Source organism: Porites lutea, chromosome 12 (assembly GCF_958299795.1).
Source record: "Porites lutea chromosome 12, jaPorLute2.1, whole genome shotgun sequence".
Classification (NCBI taxonomy): domain Eukaryota; kingdom Metazoa; phylum Cnidaria; class Anthozoa; order Scleractinia; family Poritidae; genus Porites; species Porites lutea.
In genome coordinates this window covers 6,265,024-6,279,555 of record NC_133212.1, presented here as the reverse complement: position 1 = coordinate 6,279,555, position 14,532 = coordinate 6,265,024, and the positions used below count along the sequence as shown (strand labels likewise).

The 14,532-nt window shown below is 41.0% G+C and overlaps 3 protein-coding genes across 3 annotated transcripts; all 3 read right to left on the bottom strand.

The window, feature by feature from the left end:
* Window positions 1-412: 412 nt before the first annotated feature.
* Window positions 413-1,654, bottom strand: LOC140921584 (uncharacterized). Its single transcript, XM_073371584.1, has one exon. The coding sequence runs from the start codon at window positions 1,596-1,598 to the stop codon at window positions 810-812; it is 789 nt and encodes a 262-aa protein (XP_073227685.1). The 5' UTR covers window positions 1,599-1,654; the 3' UTR covers window positions 413-809.
* A 2,682-nt stretch (window positions 1,655-4,336) lies between these two features.
* LOC140953618 (uncharacterized) lies at window positions 4,337-5,144 on the bottom strand. The gene has a single exon (XM_073403035.1). The coding sequence runs from the start codon at window positions 5,126-5,128 to the stop codon at window positions 4,337-4,339; it is 792 nt and encodes a 263-aa protein (XP_073259136.1). The 5' UTR covers window positions 5,129-5,144.
* Window positions 5,145-13,410: 8,266 nt separating this feature from the next.
* Window positions 13,411-14,309, bottom strand: LOC140921576 (uncharacterized). The gene has a single exon (XM_073371577.1). It carries the CDS (start codon window positions 14,225-14,227, stop codon window positions 13,445-13,447), a length of 783 nt encoding a protein of 260 aa, XP_073227678.1. The 5' UTR covers window positions 14,228-14,309; the 3' UTR covers window positions 13,411-13,444.
* Window positions 14,310-14,532: the final 223 nt, after the last annotated feature.

Here is a 14,532-nt window from a genome sequence, read left to right as displayed (position 1 = left end):
AAGGGCACAGACAGCAAGTAATACATCGTGGAAGTAAGAAAAGGAATTTTAATTGGGAATTTTATCGTATTCATGTTTTATATTTTTGCCATGATCACCCAGCTTGAGCTTGGGTAGTCTGCTACACAGCCGTTTTTTGTGTCGTCACGCAACGCTCCTCCCCTCTAGTAGTTGGTGGGGAGGAGCGTGGCGTGACGACACTAAAAACGGCTGTGTAGCAGACTAGAGCTTGGGCCACCTCAATGCAGCTTGCTTATCCTTCCAAAATTTTGCACTAGCTAACTACAGTCGTCCCAGCATGAGAAATTGAAGACAATGGTTATGCCAATTTTTTTTTTTTTTTTTTTTTTTTGGGGGGGGGGGGGGGGGGGGTAAACAAGGTCAATTTTGAAAGCAAGGACCAACAAAGTTTAAAATGGGGAGGATCCGCCAAGCGGTTCAACCCCTTCCCCTTAAAGTTTTTTTTCACCATTTTTAACAGAAAAAGTACTCGTTTCATATACCTTGCATTGAAAAGTGGTGCCCCTTTAATATATCTACCCTGTACTTCATTAGAATAAATCGCTTAAAACAGGAAGTCTTCCGGTCGTTTTTGTGTAACGTTCATAAATCAACATGATGAAGTCATAAGGTGCGCCTTTTCGAATTAAATTCAAATGCTAAAGTCATAGCTTTTCCTACCCTTTCATAACTCTTAAACTCGTGAATTCTTTATCCTTTGAGCCCTTTCGGTTGGAATCTCCGGCCGTGTATAGCCATTTTAGGGAGTGGCCTCCCGGCCCCTGCTTAGCCATGCTCTTTATAAATTTTTAATCATCATCTTCCTTGCCGACAAATTTCTTTAACGCAGCTACAACTTTCGCTGAATCCAATGGTTCACTGAGAGTTTCTTCACAAAATTTTTGTCCTGCTTTATCGATTTTGCCTGCGGCTAACTTACTAGGAATTAACGCCTTGACCATGTCTTGCACGTTAAATTCAGGGTGAGCCTGAATACCAAATATATTTTCCGTAAACTGAATCATTTCATGTTGGCAGGTTGCAGAGCTGGCCAAACTTTGAGCCCCAGCGGGGAGGGATGCAACACAATCCTCATGGGACTCAAGCAATCGTAGAGAACCACAGTTCTCGAGAAGATCTCTGAAAGCTCTGTGTAATCGATTGTATTGGTCGACTGTTTCGATCTTCTCACTTTGCAGGACAAATTTCCCGGATGGATTGACAGTAACGCTGCCGCCAAGAGCTTCCGCAATAACCTGATGTCCAAAACAAACGCCCACAACGCGAGGCTTTGAGGGATGTTTAGCCGCTGTACGTATAAACGTTTTTAAATCCTCGATCCACTTTGAATCTTCGTTTGACGATCGGGCACTTCCCGAAATGTAAAAGCCAGTAAAAGTATCTAAATCTTCTTTCGAAGGCAGCTCGCCGTAAATCGTGGAAAATATATGCCATTCTTCAAGCTCAGACTTCCTCTTGTTTCCGAAGACATCGATGTATCGTTTTCCCACACCCAGAACGCCACCAAATTTTTCATTATCACTGCAAACTAGCACACCGTAGTGGGTAACGTTTAACCTCAACGTGTTGGCTGACATTTTGACTGATAAAAATGTGAGACAATCTATAAAGGAAAGCGAAACGGTGGACGAAGAAAAATTCTACGTTGCTTGGCTGCAATATAATGTTTAAATACCACAGGCAGCCCAAACTCGAAATGTTGCGTAACATTCGAAATATAAGGATTTGTATGGGAAAAAAAATAATTAAATCGTTTCTGTAACCTACGAAAATGAAAGGATGTCAATCAAAAACAGCTTAAAAATGTGTGTTACGTCTCTCCTGTGTGATCCATGGGCCGATATATGGCCGTTTTATGGGTTGTACTGTAAACGGTTTTCTCCATATAGAGCAAACCGGTTCCAACTAACACCCATTAAATGGCCAAAAACTGGGCTCGGAAACCACGCAGAAAAGAAGAAACACACAACTTAAAGGTTAGCCGATTTTTATTCAAATCCTTTTACATTCGTAGGCAACAGAAACAATTGTTTTTCTTCCATACAAATCCCTATATTTTGAACGTTACGCAACAGTATCGATGGTCATATTTCAGGGTCATATCTTTAGGTCTCTTTTCCCTGGTATTCGGCGGCGAAAAACGGACTGTGCGAGCAGGGAATTCGAGGTTGGGCCAGCCGCCCGTCATTCTAGAAAGAGAGAGAACGTGTGAGAGAGAACTTTATTTATTCATATCAAAATAGCCCCTTCAGCTTCAAACACCTTAGCACCTGCTATCACGCCCTGAAAAATTACTTAAAATAGAAAAATAAATTTTAAAAGCCATACAAAATTAATACCATACCAAGATACGATTCTACAAGTAAACGCTGTAAATTGTTACAATAGATAAATAAAATGAATAAAAACATAGTTTTAACCTATAAGGAAAACTTTACAACCAGTGGTAGACTAGAGAAAATTTAATTAAAAGTTAATTCCGTCGCTGCACGTTTGCGGTGACCACCTATTAAGACTATTAACCAAATTTCTTTCGACATTCTTCCCGATTGGGGGGAGGGGTGGGGGTGTGATCCGATTTTGTCCCGCTTCTGATTCCGTTTCATACTCTGATTTTTTATTGTCACCGACAAGGTCATAAGCGCTCTTACAACTTCGCGTACTCTTCTGCTTCAACTCAGACTTCCACTCTTCAACTCTCTCTATCTCTCCGACTTCGATTCCGACTCCGACAACGACTCCGCCTCCGATTCCGTTTACGACTCCGACTCCAGCTACTACCGGTGCTCCAAGCTTCAAGGCCAACTCGACTTTAACTCCGTCTCCGACTCTGATTTAGGCCAAATTTTTAAATTAAAACAGGTAAACTGATCCTTACAGCAGGAAAAGTGATAGAAAAATGTAAACAAAGAAAACAAAAATTACATGTTGAATTCTATTTGTTCGATATTTCGGTTTGGAACACAGTGTTTCTGATTCAGACGTCGATTTCGACCCCGACACCCGACTTCAACTTCGATCCCGACTCTGACTCCGACACTAGCGAAGGTAACAAAGCTCCGAGGGATACTTAGTCTGCTACACAGCCGTTTTTAGTGTCGTCACGCAACGCTCCTCCCCACTAATGGGGAGGAGTGTTGCGTGACGACACTAAAAAACGGCTGTGTAGCGGACTAAGGGATACTCAACGAAGTTTTATATGTGGAGGCACTGCCCTACATATGGCGTAATTAAACCTTACCCATTTATATACTATTTTTGACACCGAAAAGGGATGCCTTCCTTATACGCGTATCTTTATTTATTGAAAGATGCCAAGAGAGAATGCACGTGTACCTTTCAAGGCGGTTGTATTCCCAGGCTATTACTAAACTTGTGAATAATTCGCTAAAGCAGGGAAACCGTCTTGTCATTCTCATGTAGCGTGTAATAAATAAGAAAAAAATTCGGTCCTGACGTGCTTCTGCTTCTCATTCGAAATATTTTGGGCATTAAAAGCCTTTTTTAATACCTAATCCCTAACCTTTCTTATCGATCATGAAAGCGCCTATCCTGTTATATTTTAAAATACCATGCAGGGCCGGGTTGTTCAAAACTGGGTTCAGATAAACCAGGGTTAGTGCGAAATTTGAATTCAGATATGAAAGCTTAAAAACAAAACTCTTCAGGGTCACAACAATCGTCACAGACAGAACACTCGTCAGAGTCACAATTCAAATTGAACAAAAGAAAAAGAAGCCAGGATTAGAAATTTTCTCCCGGGTTAGCGCTAATCGACCTTCGAAGAACTGGGCCTGGAAGCCAAAAACAAGTCCCCTTTTTGGATGGAGACTCTCGGACTAGAGGACTACTATCAAGAGTTCCCCATCGTGCGGCAGAACGCAGATTGTAATGGTGGGCACATCGCTCTGGGTGCGTTCCTTTGGGATGATCCGGATCAGGATCAGTGATCGGAGATCACTCGGATCATGGTAGATCAAAAGAACCGACGAATCCTTGTCCAGAGTGGATTCATCGGCTCATTTGATCTACCATGATCCAAGTGATCTCGGATCACTGATCCTAATCCGGATCACTCCAAAGGAACGCACCCTATGTCTATTAGAATGAAAACGAGTGACATGCGTAGCTTGCGATCTCTCCATACCTTATACGTTGTTCCTAGAGACCAAAACAAAAATCAACGGATTAAATAAACCTTTAATACTCATATCATGCAACTTTTCCCTTAATGTAGACAGTTATCCTTTCTGACAAAAATAGCTATAATTTGGCACTGACTCCCTCGTCAACTTTACAATGTTCTTTCTATTTGTCAAGTATCCTCTTTGGACGCAAATTTCTTCAATGCAGCCAAAACTTTTACTGAATCCAATGGCAGATTAAGAGTTTCTTCGCAAAATCTTTGTCCTTTTTGGTCAATTTTACCTCTAGCCAACATACCAGGAATTATCACTTCTTTGTAATCTTGCACATTAAATTCTGGATGAGCTTGAATTCCAAATATATTTTCCGTGAACTGAACCATTTCATGTTCGCAGGTTGTAGAGCTCGCCAAACTTAGAGCTTTAGCAGGGAGGATTTCAACAAAATCTCTATGAGACTCAAGCAATCGTAGAGAATCATGGCTCTCGAAAAGCTCTCTGAAAGCTTTGTGGCCTTGAAAGCGAAAATGTTCCTTAGATTTGATCTTCTCGCTTTGCAGAACAAATTTCTTCGACGGAGAGGAAGTTACTTTTCCCCCTAGTGCCGAGGCGATAACCTGATGTCCAAAACAGACGCCAACAATACGACGAGGCTTAGCAGGGTGTTGGAAAGCTCTTCGGATAAATGTCTTCAAATCGTTGATCCACTTAAGGTCTTCGTTTGGAAGCAGAGGACTTCCGGAAATGAAGAAACCGGTGAAAGTATCTAAATCTTTTTCCGACGACAGTTCGCCGTAAACTGTGGAAAATATAAGCCATTCTTCTTGCTCAGGGTTGCTCTTATTTCCAAATACATCGATATATCGTTTTCCCATACCAATAATTCCACCGAATTTTTTATCGTCGTGACAAACTAGCACACCGAAGCAAGTGCGATTTATCCTAGACTTGTTTGCTGACATTTTGAAGGTAAAAATGAGTTAAAGTCTGAATGAAGCCACTCCCAACATCAGGCAAAAACTCCAGTTTAGTGCTCAGTTTCAGGAGCTGTGCTTGATCGATATGATTAGAGATTGGTGGACTAAAGTAAAATTCATTAAAAAAATTTAACGCTTGTTACTTTAACTACCTGTTAGCAAAATTTCTCCGTTAAATCTCCCAGATCATTGAAGATAGGTCAGTCGTGAAAATTATTACTATACGGTAAGGGGAAAGTGCGTAATTTACCACCGCTAAGCATGACAAATCCAGCCTATCTTGGCAGAGGATGTAGTGAGGGGAAAGCCAAGAATGATGTCGTCAGTTCCCCGGCGGACAAATGGGCTGGAAACCAGGAGAACGCATATGCCGCGCGGAATAATGAGGCCAAGGGACTATTGACCTTATTAGGCAAGGTATCACGAATGAGAAACTAATTGCTTCAAACGACGTCCTTATGTCAACTATTAGCGATCACAATCTTGTTTACATCTCGCTGAAGTTAAAAAAGCCAAGGATCAAGCCCTGTCACGTCACTATTAGAAGCTATACTAATTACAGCGCCGACAATTTCCTACGTGATTTGTCATATGCGCCTTTTCACATAATAAGCCTATTTGACGATTTCAACGATCAAGTTGATGTATTCAACGAACTGTTCTTGGAAGTACTAAGTCAACATGCTCCAGTCAAGAGGGTTAAAATTAGATCTAAACCTAACCCCTTTATAACACCAGAAATTCGTCAACTAATGAGAACGCGCGACCAATGGCGCAAACTTGCGGGAAAAACAAATGACCCTTTCCACTGGAACGGATACAGATTTTTTCGTCAAGAAGTGAAAAGGGAGATTCGTGTGGCCGAAAAAGTTCACGTCAGGACTCAGATCCTGGATAGCAATGGAAATTCTAACTCAATTTGGAAAATCATTAACCGGTGTCTACCACGTAAACAACAAGATAGTTTTATGGCTTCTGAGGATCCCACTGGGTTAGCTAACGAATTAAATGATTTCTTCACTTCCGTCGGCAGTATTACTGCTCAAAAAGCCAGGGACTTATCTTTACATCATGGACTTAATGTAAATTTGGATGTGCCGACTCCTTTACACATATCCACCGACGTTAGCCCCGAATTATTCGTTCTCCATCAAGTCACGGAAAATCAGGTAGAAAGGGTGATTAGAAGCCTACCATCTAACAAAGCTCCTGGAATGGACAAGATATCTTCTAGAATTCTTAAAGACAGTTTACCCAGTACGCTAACAACAATTACCCACATTGTGAATAACTCCTTTGTTACCAACACATTTGCACGTGCATGGAAAACAGCAGAGGTTACACCTATTCTCAAATGCGGTAATCCAGATGTCCCTAACAACTATCGCCCCATCTCATTATTACCAATAGTCTCAAAAGTCACTGAAAGGTTGGTACATGGACAACTTATGGAGCATCTAATTAGAAATAATAAACTGGCAGCACATCAGAGCGGAAATAGAGAGCTTCACTCGACAGAAACAGCTCTGTTGTACGTTACAGATCAGTTGCTCCAGGCTATGGATAACAAGAAAGTTTCCATCATGGTCTTATTAGATATGTCTAAAGCATTTGATAGTATTCGACACGACATCTTGTTATCCAAGCTACAAAATCTCGATTTTTCCCAAGGTGCGTTGGATTGGTTTCAGAGTTACCTTTCTAACCGACAACAGTGCGTTCGAATTGGTGACGCAGTTTCTAAAGTACTCCCACTTGAGTTCGGAGTTCCGCAAGGCTCTATTTTAGGTCCGGTTTTGTTTACAATCTATGTTAACGACCTCCTTTCTGTTCCTAAACGTTGTCTATCTGCCTCCTATGTTGATGATTGTAAATTGTATTTGTCCTTTTCACCTGCCGAATTACCCACGTCCATCCTCGCCTTAAACGAAGATCTTACGAGAATATCTCAGTGGTGCTGTAAAAACTCTCTTTTGATTAATCCGGACAAAACTAAGGTTCTAGCTGTTGGATTACCACAACTTTTAAAGAAACTGTCATCATTCAGTATAACACTTTTTGACAAGGAAATAACACCTGTGCCTGTCGTTAAGGACTTGGGTGTTCTTCTCGACACACGCCTCAGTTATAACCAACATATCACTGAGATTGCCTCTAAATGCCTTTTTAAATTGTACCAAATTAACAGAATCAAGCACCTCCTGGATAGGAAAACACTTCTGTTAGTAATAAATTCATTTGTCTTTAGTAAACTCCAATATTGTTCAACTGTCTGGAGTAATACCAGCAGCAGCAATATTGACAAGTTACAAAAAGTCCAAAACTTTGCTGGGCGAATTATTCTGGGACTAAGAAAGTATGACCATATTTCGGATGGGTTGCGATCATTGAAATGGCTTCCTATTAGAGAGAAACTCATTCTAAATGACGCTACTATGATGCACAAATGTATTAACAAGTTTGTTCCAGACTATCTTGCTGATATGTTTAAATCACGTTCTCAAGTCCATAATAGACAAACTCGATCATCTGGTGCTTTGGATATACCTTTATGTCGCCTGTCAACAGGGCAGCGCTCCTTTGCTTTCAGAGGAGCCAAACTCTGGAACTCCTTGAATGATAACATTAAGTCCTTAAAATGCCCCAGGAATTTTAGACGTCATCTTGCAAATGTTTTATTAAGTTGATATATTATATTATTGATATATATTTTGTAATTATAATATTATTGTATTTACATTCTCAATTAATTTATATATTTGTATTTTTTTATTCTATTGAGCTGAAAAGCCCACTTAGGGAGCATCAATAAAGTGTATGTATGTATGTATTAAAGAACTATATTAACCCATGGACGGTTGTGACGTCACCAATAAAGTAATTCAAGTTTGCTTTAGGCGGGAAATAGTATTGGCAACCTGCTTTTTTGGCGGGAAATCGCCAGTTCTTTGTTCCCCACCCCTCCTCCCTCTTCCTCGTCGATGACCGGGGCATTTACTTAATGCAAGTAAACGAAAGGAAATCCCTCCTTCCCCCCCCGCTCCTCCGGCCAATGAGGCTAGTTAACTTTCCCGCCCCAACATGTCAACTCGAATTTTGTCGCAGTAGTAATTGAAATTTTTAAGCAATTGCAAATACGGGGGAACCGGAAAAAATTTCGGGACTTCAACGGGATTCAAACTCATGGCCGCTGCGTTAGCGCTGGAATGCTCTACCATTTGAGTTATAAAGCCCATACATTGGAGCAGGCCAATTTGTTGAGTTCATCTTAATCCGTGAAAGGTGTGAATTTTTATGTCGTCGAGCATAACGCTTTGTCTAAAAATGGTAAAGATTTTGATTATCTGCTCCAGGCGTTCTACGTTGCAGGTGACCTATAGCTAATCGCTATATCTGGCTTACATTCAACATGCATCTGATTAGAAATAGCATGTTCCGTCACCTGCTTGTAGTACCACCAGGTCCAAGCTGTTGTTTAAAAGATAAAGTAGTACATACAGGAAATAAGCAGTAGCGTCTTTTGCTTTGAGATATAGGTATTTTAGGGCCATTTATACGAGGAAAAATAAGACGCGTCTTAAATAAGACGCGAAGTTTATCATTTATACGAGCATGTCTTATCTAAGACGAAAACAGCTCGTATAAATGGTTCGCGTCTTATTTCTGTTCTTAACTCGTTTTCGTGTGAATGTTGCCCGTAGCAACGGCAATCCGACGTGGCGCGCCAAAAATTAACGCATGCGTACTATGCGTTCGCGTCTTATTTAAGACGCGAAGGTCATTTATACGAAGTTTTTCTCGTCTTAGCTAAGACGCGTCCCATCCGAGAACAGGTGTTAAGGGCTGTTCTAAAATAAGACGCGTCTTAGCTAAGCAGCGTCTTATTTTAGACGAAATGTGCCGTTTATACGGAAAGTTCGCGTCTTATTTAAGACGCGTCCTATGTAAGACGGGTCTTATTTTTCCTCGTATAAATGGCCCTATTGTTTCTGCTGTATCATTTGTTGCTTCATTCTTCAACCACTCATCATGTCTGGAGAGCTACTGAGCCTCTCAAAAGATGGAGAGCCGTATCCACCGCCGGATAAATCTCTATTTATATTTTAGTGAATTACGCCGCGACTATTTGTTTTATTCTGATACTTAAATACTGTCGACTTCCGATAACTCGAACCATCTAGGAAAATCGAAGTATCAGTAGTTAGAAGCAAATAACCGAAAATAAGGAAATGGGATGGGGAATGAATGCAATTAACTTTAATACTTGATAAATACCCAGTGCTGGACAATGTATTAAGCTTGACTGACGACGACAACATGGTTGTTAAGATAATGTTAACGTTTTGGACTGCAGTACACTTTTTTTCGACCTCTTAGGTGCTTGCATGGTTAGAGTTATCAAGGGTAAATTCACATAAAAATGATCTGTAAGGGAAACAAAAATTACTTCGGTTCAAGATATTGAGTGTTCTAGTTAACGTAGGTAAAATTACAGTAAATGCATGAAGGAAATCCAGGCGAAATCGAATTTTGGTTTGAGTCAGCCCGAGGTTCGAGGTAGCGAGGAGCTTCAGTCTTTACAGTTAAAATCTTAAAGTGTACCCTGTACAAGTGCAGTTGTAGAAATATTTCCATCGTCCGCGATGTCCTCAGTGGACCACGAGGTTAATTCCTCAGGAAAAGAGAATCGAAGGAGGCATCCCTGTACTGGAAAAGTACTTATCGTACACTCGCCGACAAACTCTCCACCATGCTGTAAAGATTTTTACCAGCCACATACACTGATTTATTAGACGTTCCAAATAAAACTGTAATGTATTAATTTTGGCCTTGGCCATGTTATAAGTCTTTAGAGTCCTTGTTTCTCTTTAATTTTCGCAATAAAACCTCTCTCTTAGTTACGCTGATTACTAGAGTGAGTCATTTACAGCAGAAATTTATGGAATGGAAAAAAAAATTTTCCTTCCATAACTTTTCCTTTCACTAGGGATATGTGTTTCCCATTTGGAGCAACACAAATCACTAGGGATATGTGTTTCCCGGGAGGGAGAACACGAATCACTAGGGATATGTGTTTCCCAGGTGGGGGAACACGAATCTCTAGGGATATATGTTTCCCAGGTGGGGGAACACGAATCACTAGGGATATGTGTTTCCCAGGTGGGGGAACAATCTTGACTACCCGGTTCCCCTGAGTCAATGGTTGTGTTCACCACTCAACACGTGTCCATCGAGTTTTCTGAATGCAAAAACTTTCAAAAAGATTTCCCTCTAAAAACGCATCACAATACCCATGACTAGGGGAAGAGATGAGAGACTGACCATGCCTTAAGGATTTGGACGGTGAATCAGTGCGCGGTTCTTTGATGCGGGAGAAATTTGTGAGTTGAAACTGCACTCAGTCACCTGCCTTGCTTCGCTTTATGGAGGAGAACAACACCGAACAAACAACGAGCCGCCAAACCGTATAAAATGGCCATGAATTGAGCCCCGGTTACACAGAAAAAGCAACAACAGGCCCAAGTTGACGTAAGTAAAATTTATTTCTATATTCATGCCTATATTTGTACGTTTTAACATTGAATTTCTCATACAAAGTCTTTAAATCGTTCGTAATATGCAAAACAGTATCGAAACTCGCGGTAATTTATGCACCGAGCTTGGGCGCCTGTGCCATGATCCGCCCCAGAGGGGAGGGTTTTGGCTCCTAATTTTTACAGGAAATTCATAAATTGTCTACTAAAACATTATGAAATATGGAATAAGGGCCAATGTTAGCACTAAAAGCTGCTCCGATATCTCAGAATTAGAAGATAACTGGAGGAATTACTCAGAATCCAAAAAGTTGCTCGAAATATGATCATGAGAAGTTGCCAAAAAATTGCCGAGCTGCCGAGTAACCGGTTGTGGAAATCCCTAACTGCAATTGTACAGGGTACACTTGAAGTTTTTAACTGTAAAGACCGAAACTCCTCTCTATAATTTAGAAAAACATCAAATCATGATCCGGTCAACAAACGCTCCAACTTCTTCTACACAGGCGTTGCCTTCTGTTTTAAGTGCATCCGACTGCGGCCTACTACAACGAGAAGTAAATATCTTTTCACCAGATGTTCCAGCTGATCGACGTTAGCGGCCCAGAGTGGCTTTTGATCTTCGATTAATGGTAAGCGATCAGAAGGCTCGATCAGACGCATTAACAAAAACAAAGCGCTTCTATGGACCCAGAAAATTTTAGAAAGAAGAAATTGCGTAATGGCAAAAGATAAGTAGCGGTTCTTTTGGTGCAATATCAATTTGCGCGTCGCCATTTTCCGCCAGTAAGGAGCACGATTCATGTACAACACTTCAAATCACTCCATCTCGACACACAAGAGAGCAAACAAACGCATCCTGAAACTTTGCGCCTCGCTTACTCAAATGACGGAAAGAGCACGTGCCGTACGAGAAAACGCCCAACTTAAAGGGAAGAACTACAAATGGGCAAAATTGGAGACATATCGCTGTTTACAAACATTGCTTTTGTTACCCAAATTTTGATGGAGTGAAACAAAAGAATCTTTTGTTAAGAACCAATGCGCTGCCCTTTATAAGATCGGGCACATTTTAAAGAGAAAGATTGTTGATCAGGGGTGGTGGAAGATCAGGTTTGGTTCGGAGCTTACAAATTCATGTTGTTTTGCGATGGCCACTGAAAGGTGATGTCAAGATCGGATTGTTGCATTGAAGTACGAAATAACACTTCTTGACTGACTTAAATCATTTTACACTTAGTGTTAGGGATTAGGTTGAAATAAAACATGAAATTTCAGTCAGTGATGCAGTGAGCGCCGTATTTCCAAATGTTAAAGAGGAATAGTTGTCTGAAATGACGATTCTCGACATTTCTCGAATGACGGTACCTAGAAACTAGACTTGTTGTGGAACATTGAACATGATTGAAGATGGCCTGATCATGATACCCAGGATATAATGGGACTGCCAGGTGCAAAGTGTAGAGTAGCCCTATAAGTAAGAACTTGCCTAGACGGGTGGACGGACGGAAGGTCGTGTGACTACCATATGTGCGATTACCGAAGACGAAACAGGGGCACCCAACGAGAATATAGTTCAAAACCACTTAAACATAGCGTTGTTGAACGTATTAAAGTATTTAAACGGTAGATGTGGGCATATTTTTATCCCCTAAAAACTTTTCATCTGTTCGGATTTCCTAGCTGAAAGTCTAGTGTTCCGAAAATGATAGGGATCAAAACTGACCTTTTCGAAAATTTCAGCCAGTAAAAAGACTCCCGAATATTCTAGGTGACCTTTTTAGGGTAAAAATCCGTTAAAAATGGGCAATTATACCATTTTTAAGGGGCTCCAAAATCCTAGGAGAGGCAGGCAAGCAAGACATTTAACAACAAATGTTCCGAAAATTCTAGATCTCAAATCATCTTCCGAACAGATATTTTCCAAAAATTGTCGTTGGGTGCCCCTGACGAAACAAAGAGTGTAGGCCAAGTAATTTGGTAATCTTGATTGGACAAATTTGTTACACATTCTGCTTAAGATTTCTCATATAAAATTGAGACAAGTTTCGATAACACCCTTCTGAAAGGGTTGTCTAGATCACATTTCAGGGGAAATAAAATGGTTCTTTTATAATTCAAGAAATTAACAAACAGAGTGAGAATCTCAGTTCATGGCGAATTAAAAATTAATTATTATTTTATTCTGGTCACAGGTAGCCCAAGCTCGAAATATGAACATCGGCGAACGTCGGCATTGTTACGTAACATTCGAAAGGATTTACCTTACTTAAAATGTGTGTTACGCCTCTCCTGTGTGGTCCACGGGCCGATTTATGGCCATTTTATGGGTTTTTATGTGAACGGTTTTCTCTCTACAGAAAGGTTTTAATATCTACTGATTGCGAGAAAACCGTTCAACGTAAACCCATAAAACGGCCATGAATCGGCCCGTGGACCCCACGGGAGAGATGTAACACACATTTTAAGTAAGGTAAGCTGTTTTTGATTGAAATCCTTTCATTTTCGTAGGTTACAGAAACGATAGGTTTTTTCCCCATACAAATCCTTATATTTCGAATGTTACGCAACAATGCCTATGTTCACAGATGCCAGGAGCCCATCAAATGACGGGCTCCTGCCGATGCTCATATTTCGAGCTTGGGCTGCTTGTGGTTTTAAGGTATTAATGGCTTAGTCTAGCTGTAAGGACAATAATATTATTTCCCTTTTCGGCGCCTTGTAATGAATCAAGTTCAGACTCTTTCCAAAATTTCCCGTAAAGTTGTTAATTGCCTTCTTTGGCGACAAATTTCTTGAGAGCAGCCACCATCCCTGCGGAGTCTAAAGGCAAACTAATGGTTTCTTCACAAACTCTTCGGCCATATACGTCTAACTTTCCTCCAGCTACTAAATCGGGAATTATCACTTCTTTGTAATCTTGTACATTAAATTCTGGATGAGCTTGAATTCCAAATATATTTTCCGTATACTGAATCATTTCGTGTTGGCAGGTTGCAGAGCTCGCCAAACTTGTAGCCCCAGGGGGGAGGGATGCAACGCAATCTCCATGACACTCAAGCAGTCGTAGAGAATCACGGCTCTCGATAAGCTCTCTGAAAGCTTCATTTCCTTGAAAATCTTCCACTGGTTTGATCTCCTCGCTCTGTAAAACGAATTTCTTCGATGGATTAGGGGTTACTTTACCTCCAAGAGCGGCACCAATGAGCTGATGACCAAAACAGACGCCCACGAAGCGAGCCTTCGAGGGGCTTTTAGCCGCTGAAGAGATAAAATTCTTCAAATCATTGATCCACTTAAGATTATCGTTAGCAGATCGATAACTTCCCGAGATGAAGAAGCCATTAAAAGTATCCAAATCTTTTTCCGAAGGCAGCTCGCCATCTACAGCGGAAAAGATATGCCATTCTTCTCGATCGGGATCGCTCTCACTTCCGAAGGCGTCAATAAATCGCTTTCCCATGCCACGTACACCACCCCATTTTTCCTGATTTTCACAAACTAAAACACCATAGCGACAACGCTGACAGTTTCCTGTATTTGATGACATTTAAAAACGACGAGCGACTGAGACTGAGATCCTAAACGAGTGGATAAGCGAAGGAAATGAACGAGGTGGAATGATTTTCCACATCAAAGTGGAATATCAATATTGTCCAAGCCCAGCGGGTTTCTTTTCTTGTGAGGGTCACAACACTCGTGAGAGTCAAAATTTTCTCCCTGGCTAGCTCTAATCGACCTTCGCAATTGGGCCCGGACGCCAAAAACAGGTCCCCTTTTCAGTGGGCGGAGAGTACTTTCCATCTATAAGCTAGAGGACTATTATGAAGAGTTCCCCACCGAGGCGCAGAAGGC